General features: G+C 41.4%; 1 protein-coding gene across 1 annotated transcript in view; it reads right to left on the reverse strand.

The window, feature by feature from the left end:
• Positions 1-15,469, reverse strand: part of LOC124593672 (protein phosphatase 1 regulatory subunit 7) — a 76,240-nt gene that overhangs the window by 15,189 nt on the left and 45,582 nt on the right. The window contains exons 4-6 of the mRNA XM_047131965.1: positions 1,821-2,017; positions 1,245-1,407; positions 350-466 (exon numbers count right to left, since the gene is read on the reverse strand). Coding sequence (XP_046987921.1) covers positions 350-466; positions 1,245-1,407; positions 1,821-2,017 — 477 coding nt within the window. The remainder of the gene's footprint in view (positions 1-349; positions 467-1,244; positions 1,408-1,820; positions 2,018-15,469) is intronic.

The raw sequence follows: 15,469 nt of genomic DNA on the forward strand, positions 1-15,469 counted from the left end.
CTTTTTTTTCTCTAGTTTTTTAACAACTTCATGGTACGGCTCACTTCTCCTCACATTTGAAAAAAAAAGTAATAATTTTTTAGAGGGTGTAGTATTCAGTCCACACCATTCAATACACACAACTTAATCTGCTGGCTGAGAAGCAAGCAGACAATAGTAAAAGTGTGTGTTGCCCCAGGTACTCCAAAGTTAAGTGAGATTTTCTATATTCATTTTGTTTATGAGTAATCTAACATACATTATGGACTACCAAGAAAAAAACGAAATCTTTACTGTGACAATACAATTTATTTTCAGTGTAACAAGTAATACCTAAGATTAAACTTTTTCCATTTAGTTTGTGAAATACCTGTAGGCTAAGGATCTCTAGTTGCTTTAGTGACTCCAGGTTCTCAATTTTTGTAATTTTGTTCTTCCCAAGGTACAAATGTCGTAAGGTATCTAACCCCTCAAGGTTCTCTATTTTCTGAAACAACAGAATACAATAATATTACTGTGAATGAGCAACATATACTCAATGAACAATAACATTCAAATACAGATACAGATACAATACACACAAAAACTGTATTAGACATTGCAGAACCAAACTAATAATAATAGTAATAGTAGTAGTAAACAAATAATAACATGAATAAAGGGGCAGTTCCCTGTATATTTATTCTTTGTATGGTATGGAATGAAATCAACATCCTTCACTCATGCCTAGTATTTCCTTTGCAATTTTGGTCACTGTTCTAGCCATACTGTCGTGTCTAAAGAATGAAACGTTTTTTAAATAAATGAAACCTATGGTGCCATCAGTTTTGTGTTTCTGAAAAATTAGGCACCACATTGAAGCAAAATATTTGTTTCTTCAGACTGAGGCCTACTGATAAACTGACAGTTATTTTATTAAAGTACATCCACTAAACCTGTAAGAGATCCTATTTTGGAAATGTTCACTGTAAGGAATCATCAATAAGACAGTACAAAATTAGTGAATTCTGGGTTTCTGCTACTAAATTCTGCTCATTTGCCATATTTCCATGAGCTTAATACAAACATTCTCCCTGTTACTACAATCAATCATGTAACAACTGTGACTTTTAAATTCTTCATTTACAAAACTTTTAGTATATTCACAAAAAAAAGAAAACGCTTCCGCCAATCAAAGTAAAACAAATACCATTCCACACTTTCTATTACATATATATAAAGCATAGAATGAATTATTGTTAGACACTACATAAGTCTTAACTCACCCGCAATTTATTATCTCCAAGTTCGAGAAGAACTAATTTCTTTAAGCAGTTAACATTTTCAATTTTCGCAATTTTATTAGAACTGAGAAACAATTTTTCAAGTTTCTGCAAGTTTTGTAAGCCTCCTATTTCACGTATCCTATTAAAGGACAAGTCCAAAATCCTGTGGAGAAAAAAAAGTAATAACAATTTACTGAAATTAAACCTTTTCAATCATGCTACTGTTTTCAAATGGTACAAAAAGAGTGAACTGGAGAGTGACGAGAATGTTAAGTGACATCAAGTCCTGTAGAATGAGACATCAAGCAGAACAAATTACACATACCTCAAATGTTGACCGTCTCGAATATAATACCTTCGAAAACATAAAAAAATACTTGTGAACAGTGGTAAGGCAAGGAACTTTAACTGGTAAATGGACAGGTGAACCAAAGATCAACTTGTACATAAGCAGTATTTAAGTTCTATAAATAATTCTAAAACATTATTTTTATTATATGGTTGCAAAAATGGGCTAACTCTCTGTCCTGTGTAATTCTTGAAATTTTTTTTAAACATATGAATCAGAACACTTACTCCAGATTGACAAGTGTATCCAAATTTTCAATGACTGTGATCTGGTTATCATACAGCTCAAGCTCTTTCAATGTAACTAAGGTATGTAAATTTTCAATTTTTTTAATTAGGTTCCATCGAAAATACAGTCGTTCTATCTGAGTAAGGGGCTCCAAGTTCTCAAGTTTTCTTATTCTCTGATGATTCAAGTCCAGTTCCTAAAATGACAAAAGTATGCAATGTTAGCTAATTTATGAATCACAACAAATAAGAGAAAAAGATTGTCATGCAAGTCTGCAGTTACCACATTACACACAAACAAACAATACAAAGGCTTTATTTTATAAGTATGCTAAACTGTAAATAAATAAACGTGGATTATGTTTCAATTCGAGATCCCAAACAAATGTAATACTGTGTACTGTTCCAAAATTAGACTGCAGTGAGATATGATAAATAAGAAACTAACGCTCAAGTTTGGTTACATTAAAGCTGCTTCCACATCACATCAGAATTCATATAAATGACTGGTACGAAGGAAAATGCATGTACTCTGAAGTGTGTGGAACTGTTCAGATGGGGAAACTACCAGGTAATATGCAGGGAAGACCTTACTAAAGTTGCCAAGGAAGTTTTGTTACCAACAATACATAATACGCAGTATATGAAGCAAGATAATGACATGATTATTAGAAAGATGCATCAGCAGAATAGCTGCTTACAATAACTAATCTTTATTCACAACAGACTGTTTTGGTATTTATCACCATTGTCAAGTATGTCTAGGCTGATGTGATGTCCACATTACATCATTAGTGAACTGTCTTATAACTGTCACTGTTTTAATAAAATGGTGATTTACATAAATATATTGAAAATAATATGTTAATTATGGTTTGACAGTTCAACTTTTATGGCACTGTGTGTGTGTGTGTGTGTGTGAGAGAGAGAGAGAGAGAGAGAGAGAGAGAGAGAGAGAGAGAGAGAGAGAGAGAGAGAGACTACAGTGTCATAAGTGTTGAACTGTCAAATTACTGTCAAACCATAATTAACACATTATTTTCAATGTATTTATATAAATTACCATCTTATTCAAACAGTGACTGTAAGAAGACAGTTCACTAATGACATAATATGGAGGTCACATCAGCTTAGACGTAACTGACAATGGTGATAAATGCTGAAACAATCTGTTGTGAATAAAGATTAGTTATTATAAGCAGCTATTCTGGAACATCTTAGTAATAATCATGTCATTATCTGACATATATTACGCAGCGAGCCCTAGAGAAGAAAAAAAAATACAAAGCATGGTTAATTCATTTCCAAATTTAGTATTTCAACAAATATATTTGTTCTAGTATACAAAAAATTTAATACAACACTTCATGTTCTGTGCAGTTAGGAAAAAAAATGTATCTTTTACTTCTAATAGTCTCACATTTCAGCTTCATGGTGAACCCATTAACATTTCATTATTACTATTCAGTGCAGGTATCACAATATTGTAAAATTAACTGAACAGACACACATATGTTCTAAGATTTTGGACCATAATATCTGGACACATTATATTTGGTAGAGTTTCATACCATACATTGGAACCTATGACACATTTATCTCTGGGCAGGAGCATGTAGAGGGACTGTGGCTCAGGTTTAGAAGAATAGTTAGACAAGCAGTGGATACATAGGGACACTCCATGGTACACCGTCACTATTAAAGACACTTCTAAACAAACAGCATCTAAATAGACAGACACTGATGTGTGTTTGGCTATTACAAGAGGAATATGTAATTATACCTTTAACAACAACCACTGCAGAATCTTTTAGAAAGACGTCTCACAAAACCCAAAGAAATTCTCATTATATGTCAAGCCTGTCAGTGGCTCCAATGTTACGGTTCAGGCACTCAAAGATAATACAGGAATTGAAATTAAAGGTAGAAAAGCAAGAGCACAATTGCTGAAATCCGCTTCTAAATGTTCCTTTACAGTGGGAAATACAGTTTAAATTTGTATCTCTGAAAATGTGAGTGATACAGATACAGTACTACCCATCATTTCAACTGCAAGTCCACAAAGGACAGCAAACAGTAAAATATTGCTTATTATGTATATACGTACAGTATGAAGAATACATGATTAAATATGTAGGTAATTTGGACTTATAAAGGTGTGAGATTTAGTACACAGAGCTGCCACTTCTCACAGCAACTACAGCTCTAATCCATCTGAGCATCAATTCGAACTGACCTCAGATGACATACATGAGTTTGTCATTCCATGATGCTTCAGCTATATGCCAGTGTTCACTAATTGTAGTGGTTGTGAATGATGGCGTGCCCATCCCACTGTAAGCCATGACCAGGTGTTTTCAACGACTGAGAGCTGTGGAGAATGTGCTGCCAGGAGAATAGCCACATCCTCCATATCAAGGTAGGTCAGGACAGTGCAGGTAATTTGTGATATTATTTTGTTGAAAGATAAAATCACAGAGGCCTCAAAGATAGGACACAGCCATTGACATTAACACATCAGATGTATAATGGCTGCTACTCAAATTACTGGCTTTGCACACCAGAATAAGTGTGTTGTGTTGTTGTGTACCTAACGGAACACCAACGATCATGCTGGATTCTAGGCCCCTATAATTATGATGAATACGATCTGGCAATGTTCATTCTCCTCAGAGCTGCCAGGTACGATTTTCTATGGAAGCTGGTTGCATCAAAGTGAAGCAGTCAACCTGAAACTCTATGAACCTCTGTCCTTACACTGTACTATTATGCAGGAGAGTAATCATGTCCTGTTTAGTGTAATTCAACACATGCCAAACAGGTAGGCATAGCTCTCAATGACACCTGCAGGATTGTAACAGGCTGCTTGAAATCCATTCCTGTTGAATGGCTTTAACACCTCACAGGAATAGCACCACCTCCTGTTCCAAGAAAAATAGCTGTGACCGAGGAGGGGGGGGGGGGGGGGGGGGAGTGTAGCAGGAGAGAACGCATCCTCTGTACGGGCACGAACTGCACACACAACCACTGAAGTAAGGAGGAGTTTCCTTAGGACATCGATAGCACTTAGAGACACTGATAAGAAAGCTAGGTTGCCACTATTTAGGGCAACAAATTACCTTCCCCCTGGCTGGGAAAGAGTTTCAGAAACTCTACCTCCTGGCTGTGAAAAGAAATGGACAACTTGAAGTCCCTGAAGAGACTGAAATCTGGAGTTGGCAAGTCAAAGGTTAATCTGGCAAGATAGTATTCAGTGTGACTGTGGAGAAGTCCAGAGTGTTTCTCATATGCTTCAATGTTGACTGTGTCCTGGCTCCTGCACAGTAGATGAACATCAAGGAAAAGAAAATGCAATGGAAATGGCCAAGTTTTGGGCAAAAGTAATATGGTCATAAGTGTGTATAATACGTATGTTTCCAATACCAGAATAAATAAAACGTACACAGAACAGGGACTCGGCTAAAAACCTACCATGGTGCCACTCTGTCTAGTGTTGCTGTTGGGCACGCCACTGTTGGCACCTCTCACTCTGCTACAATGTTAAGGTCAATGTGCTGAAGGTCTGTGCTGCTCTGGGTGTCACTACACTGTATGACTTTGCATGCTCAACTGAACAATGTGTGTCCTCTCAGATGCTTGTTGCTTGGAGCCATTGAGATTACAGCATGCACAGAGGAATTTAAGAAGTAATTTTTCTGTGCTACACACATGAATGGAATAGGAAGAGATCCTAGAACACTGTATGTGGTAGAATCATTTCAAATTGGTATGTGGAGTATGGAGGAGGATGCAGATAATTAATAACTATTTTTTAAACTGAAGAGGATGGGAGAGGTATAGGAAGTAGGTTGGTAATTAGAATCATAAACTGGTGACATACTCCATGTGAGTAACGAAATTTGTTCATAAATGCTTTATCAAGTCACATAGTCACAACAGAAATATACATTATATTTATTAGTAGCTTATTTAAGCAAGAGTAATTGGTTAGTTTATATAGCTGAACAAACATTTTGTTGATTGCTGAGGGAGAATTAATCATAAGAAACAATGTCCTTGGAAGAATGACACACAATTAAACAGAGTTGTGTGTTGCTTCTTCATATCTGAATTTATCCTGTTCAAAAATTTTTCAAAATAGGCTAAGGCCAAGCACAAATACTGAAGAACATATTCTAATCATCTTCCACATTTTCACAAAGAACATGAATGACCTCTTTACAGTTATTAAATTTCTTAATAGGATCCACTCCATGGTTTTTTTAAAGTCTTGTGGGCTTTAGTTAATACAACAAAAACACAGAAGACTTCAATTTCATCCAATTTAGCTGCTGTCACAATGTGTACTGATGAGTGTCGCTCCCAAGTGCAGCACAGAATGGGAAGTAGCATGAATGTGTTGCAATGTAAGACAATCATAACAAAATTAGTACTATTTCTCTATTAAGATACACTATCTGATCAAAAGCAATTCAACACCCGTATGTCATGTGGAACTGACCCCAGATGTGATGAGAGGTGAACCCACCATTTTAAGGAGGTAGGGAGTATTGACTTATCACCAGAGAAGCAGTAACAGCAGAATGGGTCAGTCAGGAGAGCTCAGTGAATTCGAGTGCTGACTAGTCATTTGGTGTCACAAGTAACAATCCCATCAGGGACATTTCAAATCCTTCTAAACCTGCCCATGTTGACTGAACTGAAAGTGTGATGGAACAAACACAGCTAAAACAAGAGCAGGCAGACCTCATGTACTGACGGACACGGACCATTGAGCACTGCAGAGGGTCATTGTAAAAAAAGCCATGATATCAGTGGAAGGAATCATTTGTGTGTTCAAAAGAACTATCAGCATTCTAGCTAACATAACATGCACAACGAGTTAAAAAGAATGGGGTACAAACGGCTGAGCTTTTCTTACACCAGTGCTAAGCGACACTTTAGGTGATGTAAAGTGTGAGGCCACTGGACAGTGGATCTCTGGAAATGAGAGATTTGGGGTGATGAATCACACTACATCCTGGAGTAATCCGATGGAGGCATTTGGTTTTGGTGAATTGTACCTGCTGTCATGTGTAATCATCAACAGTAACGTACGGAGGAGGTACGTTTATCATATGGGGGTATTTTTTGTGGTTAGCATGTGGTTCTCTTACTACGCTTAAGCAAGTTCTAAGTGTGGAATGATATGAAAACATTTAACAGCATTCTATACAATGCATAGTAGAGGAAGAGTTCAGAGATGGTGACTGCTTGTATCACCGTGACCATGCAGCATCTGTGAGGCAACTATTTGTGGACAATAACATACCTGAAATGGACTGGCTTGTTCAGAGTCCCAACCTAAACTTAAGCAACATCTTTGGAATTTTTTTAGAATGTCACTTTTGCTCCAGACCCCAATGTCCAACATCACTTTATTATCTGGTTTTGGCTCTTGAGGAAGAATGGGCTGCCATTCCTCCATTGACATTCAGAAATCTCACTGAAAGTGTTCCAAGCAGAGTGTCTGGGTACTTCTTGTCGGATAATGTACACAGTTAGTCCAAAACTGTTTCTCTCTGCTACTGTTCCACATAATTCATAATCAGCTCTACATAATATACAGGGTGAGCATTAATAGACCCACCAAACTGTATTGACGGATTTCTGACTAGAAATGGAGAAAAAAGGTCCTGTGAACATCTGTGCACAAATGCCTCGCTGACACATTAGATGGTGCTGACAAATGATAGTTCCTCTGATCATGTGCTATGTGTTTCTTGTGTGTTGCAGGCTGTGTGATTGACACAGCATACTGTAAGCAGCAGAATGGTCCAGTACTCATGTCAGAAACAAGCTGAGATGGTGTTTGTGTACAGTAAAGCAGACGGAAACGAATGAGAGGCAGCGCGGCTGTACCAAAACAAGTACCCTCACAGACACCAACCACATCACACATTTCAAGCCCTTTTTGGGCATTTGCGTGATCACAGATCTTTCAGACGGACGTCAAGGAGGTGGTGGACTGTGCATACACCAGATCTGGAGGACTGAGTTCTGCCCCCAAACTGTTTCCATCTGCTTGAGCGTACACAAACACCATCTCAGCTTGTTTCTGACATGAGTACTGGACCATTCTGCTGCTTACAGTATGCTGTGTCAATCACACAGCCTGCAATGCACAAGGAAAACACGACACATGGTCAGAGGTACTTCCATCCATAGCATCATCTACCGTGGCAATGATGCATTTCTAGACGTATGTTCATATGACCTTTCTTCCTTAATTTCCGGTCAGGAATCCATCCCTGCAGTTTTATCAATGTTCACCCTGTAGTGTAAAAGGGAGGACAAACGAAATGAAAATTAAAATTATGATTTTGTAGACGCTTGTCTATTCAATAGCTACGATCGCACAGTGAAAACTTCTCAGTCTAGAAGTGAATGCCTATAGGTGCTGTCACTACGCACTACATCTACATCTACATCTAATGATTACTCTGCAATTCACATTTAAGTGCTTGGCAGAGGGTTCATCGAACCACAATCATACTATCTCTCTACCATTCCACTCCCGAACAGCGCGCGGGAAAAACGAACACCTAAACCTTTCTGTTCGAGCTCTGATTTCTATTATTTTATTTTGATGATCATTCCTACCTATGTAGGTTGGGCTCAATAAATATTTTCGCATTCGGAAGAGAAAGTTGGTGACTGAAATTTAGTAAATAGATCTCGCCGCAATGAAAAACGTCTTTGCTTTAATGACTTCCATCCCAACTTGCGTATCATATCTGCCACACTCTCTCCCCTATTACGTGATAATACAAAACGAGCTGCCCTTTTTTGCACCTTTTCGATGTCCTCCATCAATCCCACCTGGTAAGGATCCCACACCGCGCAGCAATATTCTAACAGAGGACGAACGAGTGTAGTGCAAGCTGTCTCTTTAGTGGACTTGTTGCATCTTCTAAGTGTCCTGCCAATGAAACGCAACCTTTGGCTCCCCTTCTCCACAATATTATCTATGTGGTCTTTCCAACTGAAGTTGTTCGTAATTTAACACCCAGGTACTTAGTTGAATTGACAGCCTTGAGAATGGTACTATTTATCGAGTAATCGAATTCCAACGGATTTCTTTTGGAACTCATGTGGATCACCTCTCACATTTTGTTATTTAGCGTCAACTGCCACCTGCCACACCATACAGCAATCTTTTCTAAATCGCTTTGCAACTGATACTGGTCTTCGGATGACCTTACTAGACGGTAAATTACAGCATCATCTGCGAACAACCTAAGAGGACTGCCAGATTGTCACCCAGGTCATTTATATAGATCAGGAATAGCAGAGGTCCCAGGACGCTTCCCTGGGGAACACCTGATATCACTTCAGTTTTATTCGATGATTTGCCATCTATTACTACGAACTGCGACCTTCCTGACAGGAAATCACGAATCCAGTCGCACAACTGAGACAATACCCCATAGGCTCGCAGCTTGATTAGAAGTCACTTGTGAGGAACGGTGTCAAAAGCTTTCCGGAAATCTAGAAATATGGAATCAACTTGAGATCCCCTGTCGATAGCGGCCATTACTTCATGCGAATAAAGAGCTAGCTGCGTTGCACAAGAACGATGTTTTCTGAAACCATGCTGATTACGTATCAATATATCGTTCCCTTCTAGGTGATTCATAATGTCTGAATACAGTATATGCTCCAAAACCCTACTGCAAACCGACGTCAATGATATAGGTCTGTAGTTCGATGGATTACTCCTACTATCCTTCTTAAACACTGGTGCGACCTGTGCAATTTTCCAATCTGTAGGTACAGATCTATCAGTCAGCGAGCGGTTGTATATGACTGCTAAGTAGGGAGCTATTGTATCAGCATAATCTGAAAGGAACCTAATCGGTATACAATCTGGACCTGAAGACTTGCCCGTATCAATCGATCTGAGTTGCTTCGCAACCCCTAAGGTATCTACTTCTAAGAAACTCATGCTAGCAGTTGTTCGTGTTCCAAATTTTGGAATATTCCATTCGTCTTCCCTGGTGAAGGAATTTCGGAAAACTGCGTTCAATAACTCCACTTTAGTGACACAGTCATCAGTAACAGTACCATCGGCACTGCGCAGCGAAGGTATTGACTGCATCTTGCCACTTGCGTACTTTACATACGACCAGAATTTCTTCGGATTTTCTACCAAATTTCGAGACAATATTTCGTTGTGGAACCTATTAAAGGCATCTCGCATTGAAGCCCATGCCAAATTTCGCGCGTCTGTAAATTTTAGCCAATCTTCGGGATTTCGCGTTCTTCTGAACTTCGCATGCTTTTTCCGTTGCCTCTGCAACAGCGTTCGGACCTGTTTTGTGTACCACGGGGGATCAGTTCCATCTCTTACCAATTTATGAAGTATGAATCTCTCAATTGCTGTTGCTACTATTTCTTTGAATTTGAGCCACATCTCGTCTACATTTGCATAGTCAGTTCGGAAGGAATGGAGATTGTCTCCTAGGAAGGCTTCTAGTGACACTTTATCCGCTTTTTTAAATAAAATTATTTTGCGTTTGTTTCTGGTGGATTTGGAAGAAACGGTATTGAGCCTAGCTACAACGACCTTGTGATCACTAATCCCTGTATCAGTCATGATGCTCTCTATTAGCTCTGGATTGTTTGTGGCTAAGAGGTCAAGTGTGATTTCGCAACCATTTACAATTCACTTGGGTTCGTGGACTAACTGCTCGAAATAATTTTCGGAGAAAGCATTTAGGACAATCTCTGCCTACCACCGGTTTTGAACAACTATTTTTGCCAACATATCGAGGGAAGGTTGAAGTCCCCAACAACTATAACCGTATGAGTGGGGTATTTATTTTTTACGAGACTCAAATTTTCCCTGAACTGTTCAGCAACTATATCATTGGAGTCTGGGGGTCGGTAGAAGGAGCCAATTATTAACTTAGTTCGGCTGTTAAGTATAACCTCCACACATACCAATTTGCACGGAGTATCTACTTCGACTTCACTACAAGATAAACCACTACTGACACACACAAACACTCCACCACCAATTCTGCCTAATCTATCTTTCCTGAACACCGTCTGAGACGTCGTAAAAATTTCTGCAGAACTTATTTCAGGCTTTAGCCAGCTTTCTGTACCTATAATGATTTCAACTTCTGTGCTTTCTATTAGCACTTGAAGCTCAGGGACTTTCCCAGCACAACTACAACAATTTACAACAACAATTCCGACTGTTCCTTGATCTAAGCACGTCCTGTATTTGCCATGCACCCTTTGAGATTGCAGCCCATCCCGTACTTTCCTGAGGCCTTCTAACCTAAAAAACCGCCCAGTCCACGCCACACAGCCTCCGCTACCCGTGTAGCCGCCAGCTGACCTATTCAGCGGAACCCGAAACCCCACCACCCTATGGCGCAAGTCAAGGAATCTGCAGCCAACACGGTCGCAAAACCGTCTGAGCCTCTGATTCAGACCCTCCACCCGGCTCTGCACCAAAGGCCCGCAGTCGGTTCTGTCAATGATGCTGCAGATGGTGAGCTCTGCCTTCATCTCGTAAGCAAGACCAGCAGCCTTCACCAAATCAGATAGCCGCTGGAATCCAGAGAGAATTTCCTCAGATCCAAAGCAACACATGTCATTAGTGCCGACATGTGCCACCACCTGCAGCTGGCTGCACCCTGTGCTCTTCATGGCATCCGGAAGGACCCTTTCCACATCAGGAATGATTCCACCTGGAATGCACACAGAGTGCACACTGGATTTCTTCCCCTCCTTAGCCGCCATATCCCTAAGAGGCCCCATTATGCGCCTAACATTAGAGCTGCCAACTACCAATAAGCCCACCTTCTGTGATTGCCCGGACCTTGAAGGCTGAGAATCGTCCTCTGAAACAGGGCAGGCAGCTGCATCTGGCTCAGCCAGAGACAGTACCTGAAACCTGTTTGTCAGACGCACCGGGGAGGCTTTCTGATCAGCCTCCGGGAACGTCTTTCGCTGCCTGCCACGCCTTGGAACAACCTCCCTATCAACCGCAGGCGAGGGCTCAGCCCCACTGCGGGCAGCAACCGGGGCAACCACTGCGGCAGACCGATCTGGGGACAGACGGGATGAGGTTGACATCCCCGTGATACCCAAGTCCGGCTCCCCACAGTGGTGCCCATTGGCAACAGCCTCAAGCTGCGCGACCAAAGTCAGCGCCGCCTCCAGCTGTGAGCGAAGGGATGCCAACTCAGCCCTCATCCGAACACAGCAATCACAGTCCCTGTCCATTCTAATCGATGTTGAACAACAGTTACTGAAACACGAGTCCGTGCCTAGATAACGCAAGGGAAACACGCAAAGAATGTATGAACTAACCTGTACAAATGCCTAACGACTGCGCTACAATCTGCCTGAATTTATGATTACAGTAACTAAAACTCGAAATTACACCTCCTATACGAAACTCACACACAATTTAAGTAATAATCTACGAAGTAAACACAGAGAAGAAGCTATATACGTATCTTTCTGCACTGTCGACGTGCACCAACTCGGAGCTCAGGCCACACTACTTTGAATCAGGTGATAAAGCGTTGTCGATGAGGAAACATCAGTTAAAGAGTTACCGCTTTTGTAACAACTGTATCATGTGTTCACAGATTTTAGTTTCCAATGTTCTATATCCAAAACATGCTTTCCAATCAGCTTATTTTAATTCCAGGAAACAGTAAAAGATCACAGAGGGAAAACTCTGTTGCCTATAATAATTTGTGACAAAATTTAATGTTAGCAAGTTGTTTTATTATGTAATGCAAAATCACTAAACATATGAAATACCATTTACGGTAACAAGCACTCTGACCTATCTAAACTTCTGCATGAATAGTGAATGGCTGAATTGAATAAAAACGAGTAATAGAGGCACCATGCTGGAGAACTCAGCCCCTCTACCTCTAGGAAAGGAATGAATTACTTCTGGAACCCACACGGTATAGCAAAAGTTACCAGTGGAGATGACATACTACAAAAGAGAAATGCTACCTATCAAATCGGGGCTTCTACAGTAAGCATCAGCAATACCTGCCGAAATTCACACTTAATTCTCTCTAAGCCAATGGCTGTCGATGATGGATGGTGTCCTCTTTTTAGTGTTTGGTTTTGTTTTTCTTTAGGGTGAAAAAAATAAATGGGGTCATATGCACTCAGTCAAAACTATAGAATACGAAGACAGGGAGAAGTTAAAAAATGACTATACGTCAGTCCCAATGGACATAATAGAAGACAGCTAAAAGCGTGCATGGAAAAAGGGCTAAAAAAAAAAGACACCATACAGAAACAGAGGCCCAAAACTAAAAATTAGATGGCCTTTGCCATATTACTTTGGCAGATAAAAAGTAAAATGCGGTTGACAGCCCGCACGTCATTTGTTAAAATGGCCGATAACTCAAAACGGCAAACCCAAGCAGGAATGTGAACGGTTAAAAAATTGGCAGTCTGTCAGGAAGTGGAGGACAGTTAAAACTTGGGCACAATGTGTACAAAGTGGTGGAGTAGCGTCACTTATCACATGACGATAGCTAAAAAGGCACTGCCCAATACGCAGTCTACTTAAAATGACCTACCCCTGCAGGAGGGCTGGGAGGCGGTCGTCCAAGCTGCTGGAAGAGGCTTAATCAGCCAGAGCTTATTCCTGCGAAGCAAGGACCATTGGCAACGCCAAAGGAACACCACCTCCTGTCAGACGGCAACACAGAGATCATCGAAGGAAATACAGGAACACTCAGGCTGAGGTATGAGGACTGCAGCCTTGGCAGCAGCGTCAGCAGCCTTGTTTCCTGGCAGGCCAACATGACCAGGAACCCACAGAAACATCATACTGGCTGCACCAAGAGTGAGCAAGTGACAGTTTTCCTGGACCTGCTGCACTAAGGGATGGGTGGTGTACAGCATACATAAACTTTGAAGGGCGCTGAGTGAGTCTGAGCAGAGGACACAATTGAAAAGGCTGTGCCGCCAGATGTACTCCGTGGCCTGATACAGGGCAAAGAGCTCGGCTGTAAATACGATGCAGTTTCCCAGAAGCCGATATCGAAAGAGATGGGTGCAAATGACAAAGGCACACCCAACCCCACAATCAGTCTGAGAGCCATCAGTATATACAAAGGTACAATCACAAAGTCCCGTGCGAAAGTTGTGAAACTGAAGGCGATAGATTGAGGCTGGAGTAGTGTCCTTAGGAAGCGAATTAATGCCAAAGTTAACACAGGCCACTTCACGAAGCCAAGGCGGTGAAGGGTTCACACCCAACGGGATAGTTGCAGGTACTCTGCTCAGATGCGGTTGTACATGTTAAGCAGAAAGTGCTTGCCTGGAAGAGAAATGTGCTGCAACATCTGAATGTGGATGGTGTCTGGCCCTGGAGCGGAGGATCAGGAAGAACTGAGAGCCTGATCTAGCTCCCTTATAGTAAAGGCGGCATTGCAGCACTCACGATTTAGAGAAGAGAAGCGTATTGCCCGCGTCTCCTCCACTTGTTTCCGATGAAAGAAGGCAGGGTGATAGTGGGAAGAGCGCGAAATTTCCACAAAATGGTGGCCCAAGGTGTTGGAGATAGCAATAGGGACCACAATGACATCATCAGTTACTGTTAGGCTGGAAATTGGGGAATGGATCTTCGTCCCAGAGAGCTGTCGAAGGTTGACCCACACGACAGAGAAAGGGGTGGAACTGCTAAAAGAACTAGTGGATGAAATCCAGCAAGCTCTTTTGCTATCCCGAAGAACATGACAACACTTTGCACTCATCTGTTTATAATGAATGCAGTTTACCATTGTAGGATGGTGGTTAAAAATGCGAATTGCATCGCGGCATGCCTCAGTCCACCAAGGGACTGGGACACGACGTGGTAAAGAGGAAGTGCGGGAAATGGAATGTTCTGCAGCATTAAGGATAAGGTTTGTGAGATATTTCACCTGGTCATCACAACTGGTGAAATCTTGCTCTTCGAAGGTCACCAAGGAGGAGTAAAGCTGCCAGTCAGCCTTAGCAAACTGCCATTTGGGTGTGCACGCAGATGGGGTAGGAGTCAGCAAATGGATAGCACACGGGAAATGGTCGCAAGAGTAGGTGTCAGAAAGAACAGACCACTCGAGACAAGAGGCAAGCTGGGCAGTGCACAAGGATAGGTCCAAATGGGAATAGGTGTGCGAGGAGTCGGATAGGAAAGTGGATGCTCTGGTGTTAAAACAGAAAAGGTTAAGTTGGTTAAGAAGGTCAGCCAAGGCGGCACCTCTCTGACAGGTTCTGGGAGAACCCCAATGGGGATGATGCGCATTAGTCACCAAGTTGCAAAAATGTGGGACGTAGTTGCTCAATACGCTGAAGGAAGTCTGCCCTGGTGACAGCGAATGACAGAAGGACATAAATGGTACAGAGGGAAAAAGTCAGGTGGGAAAAGGAAAGGTGAACTGCAACAGCTTGAAGATTTGTAGTCAGGGAGATGAGTTGACCATGAATGTCATCCCCCACGAGCAGCATGCTAAAAGCAGCCATAAATCCTTTTTGTGGGACCGAAGACCATGAACATTCCACTGGAGGAGAGTCATGATGAGGGGGAGATATTGGGGTGTCACCTCGGCAGCTGCCGAGTGACA

This window comes from Schistocerca americana, chromosome 2, assembly GCF_021461395.2.
Source record: "Schistocerca americana isolate TAMUIC-IGC-003095 chromosome 2, iqSchAmer2.1, whole genome shotgun sequence".
Taxonomy (NCBI): domain Eukaryota; kingdom Metazoa; phylum Arthropoda; class Insecta; order Orthoptera; family Acrididae; genus Schistocerca; species Schistocerca americana.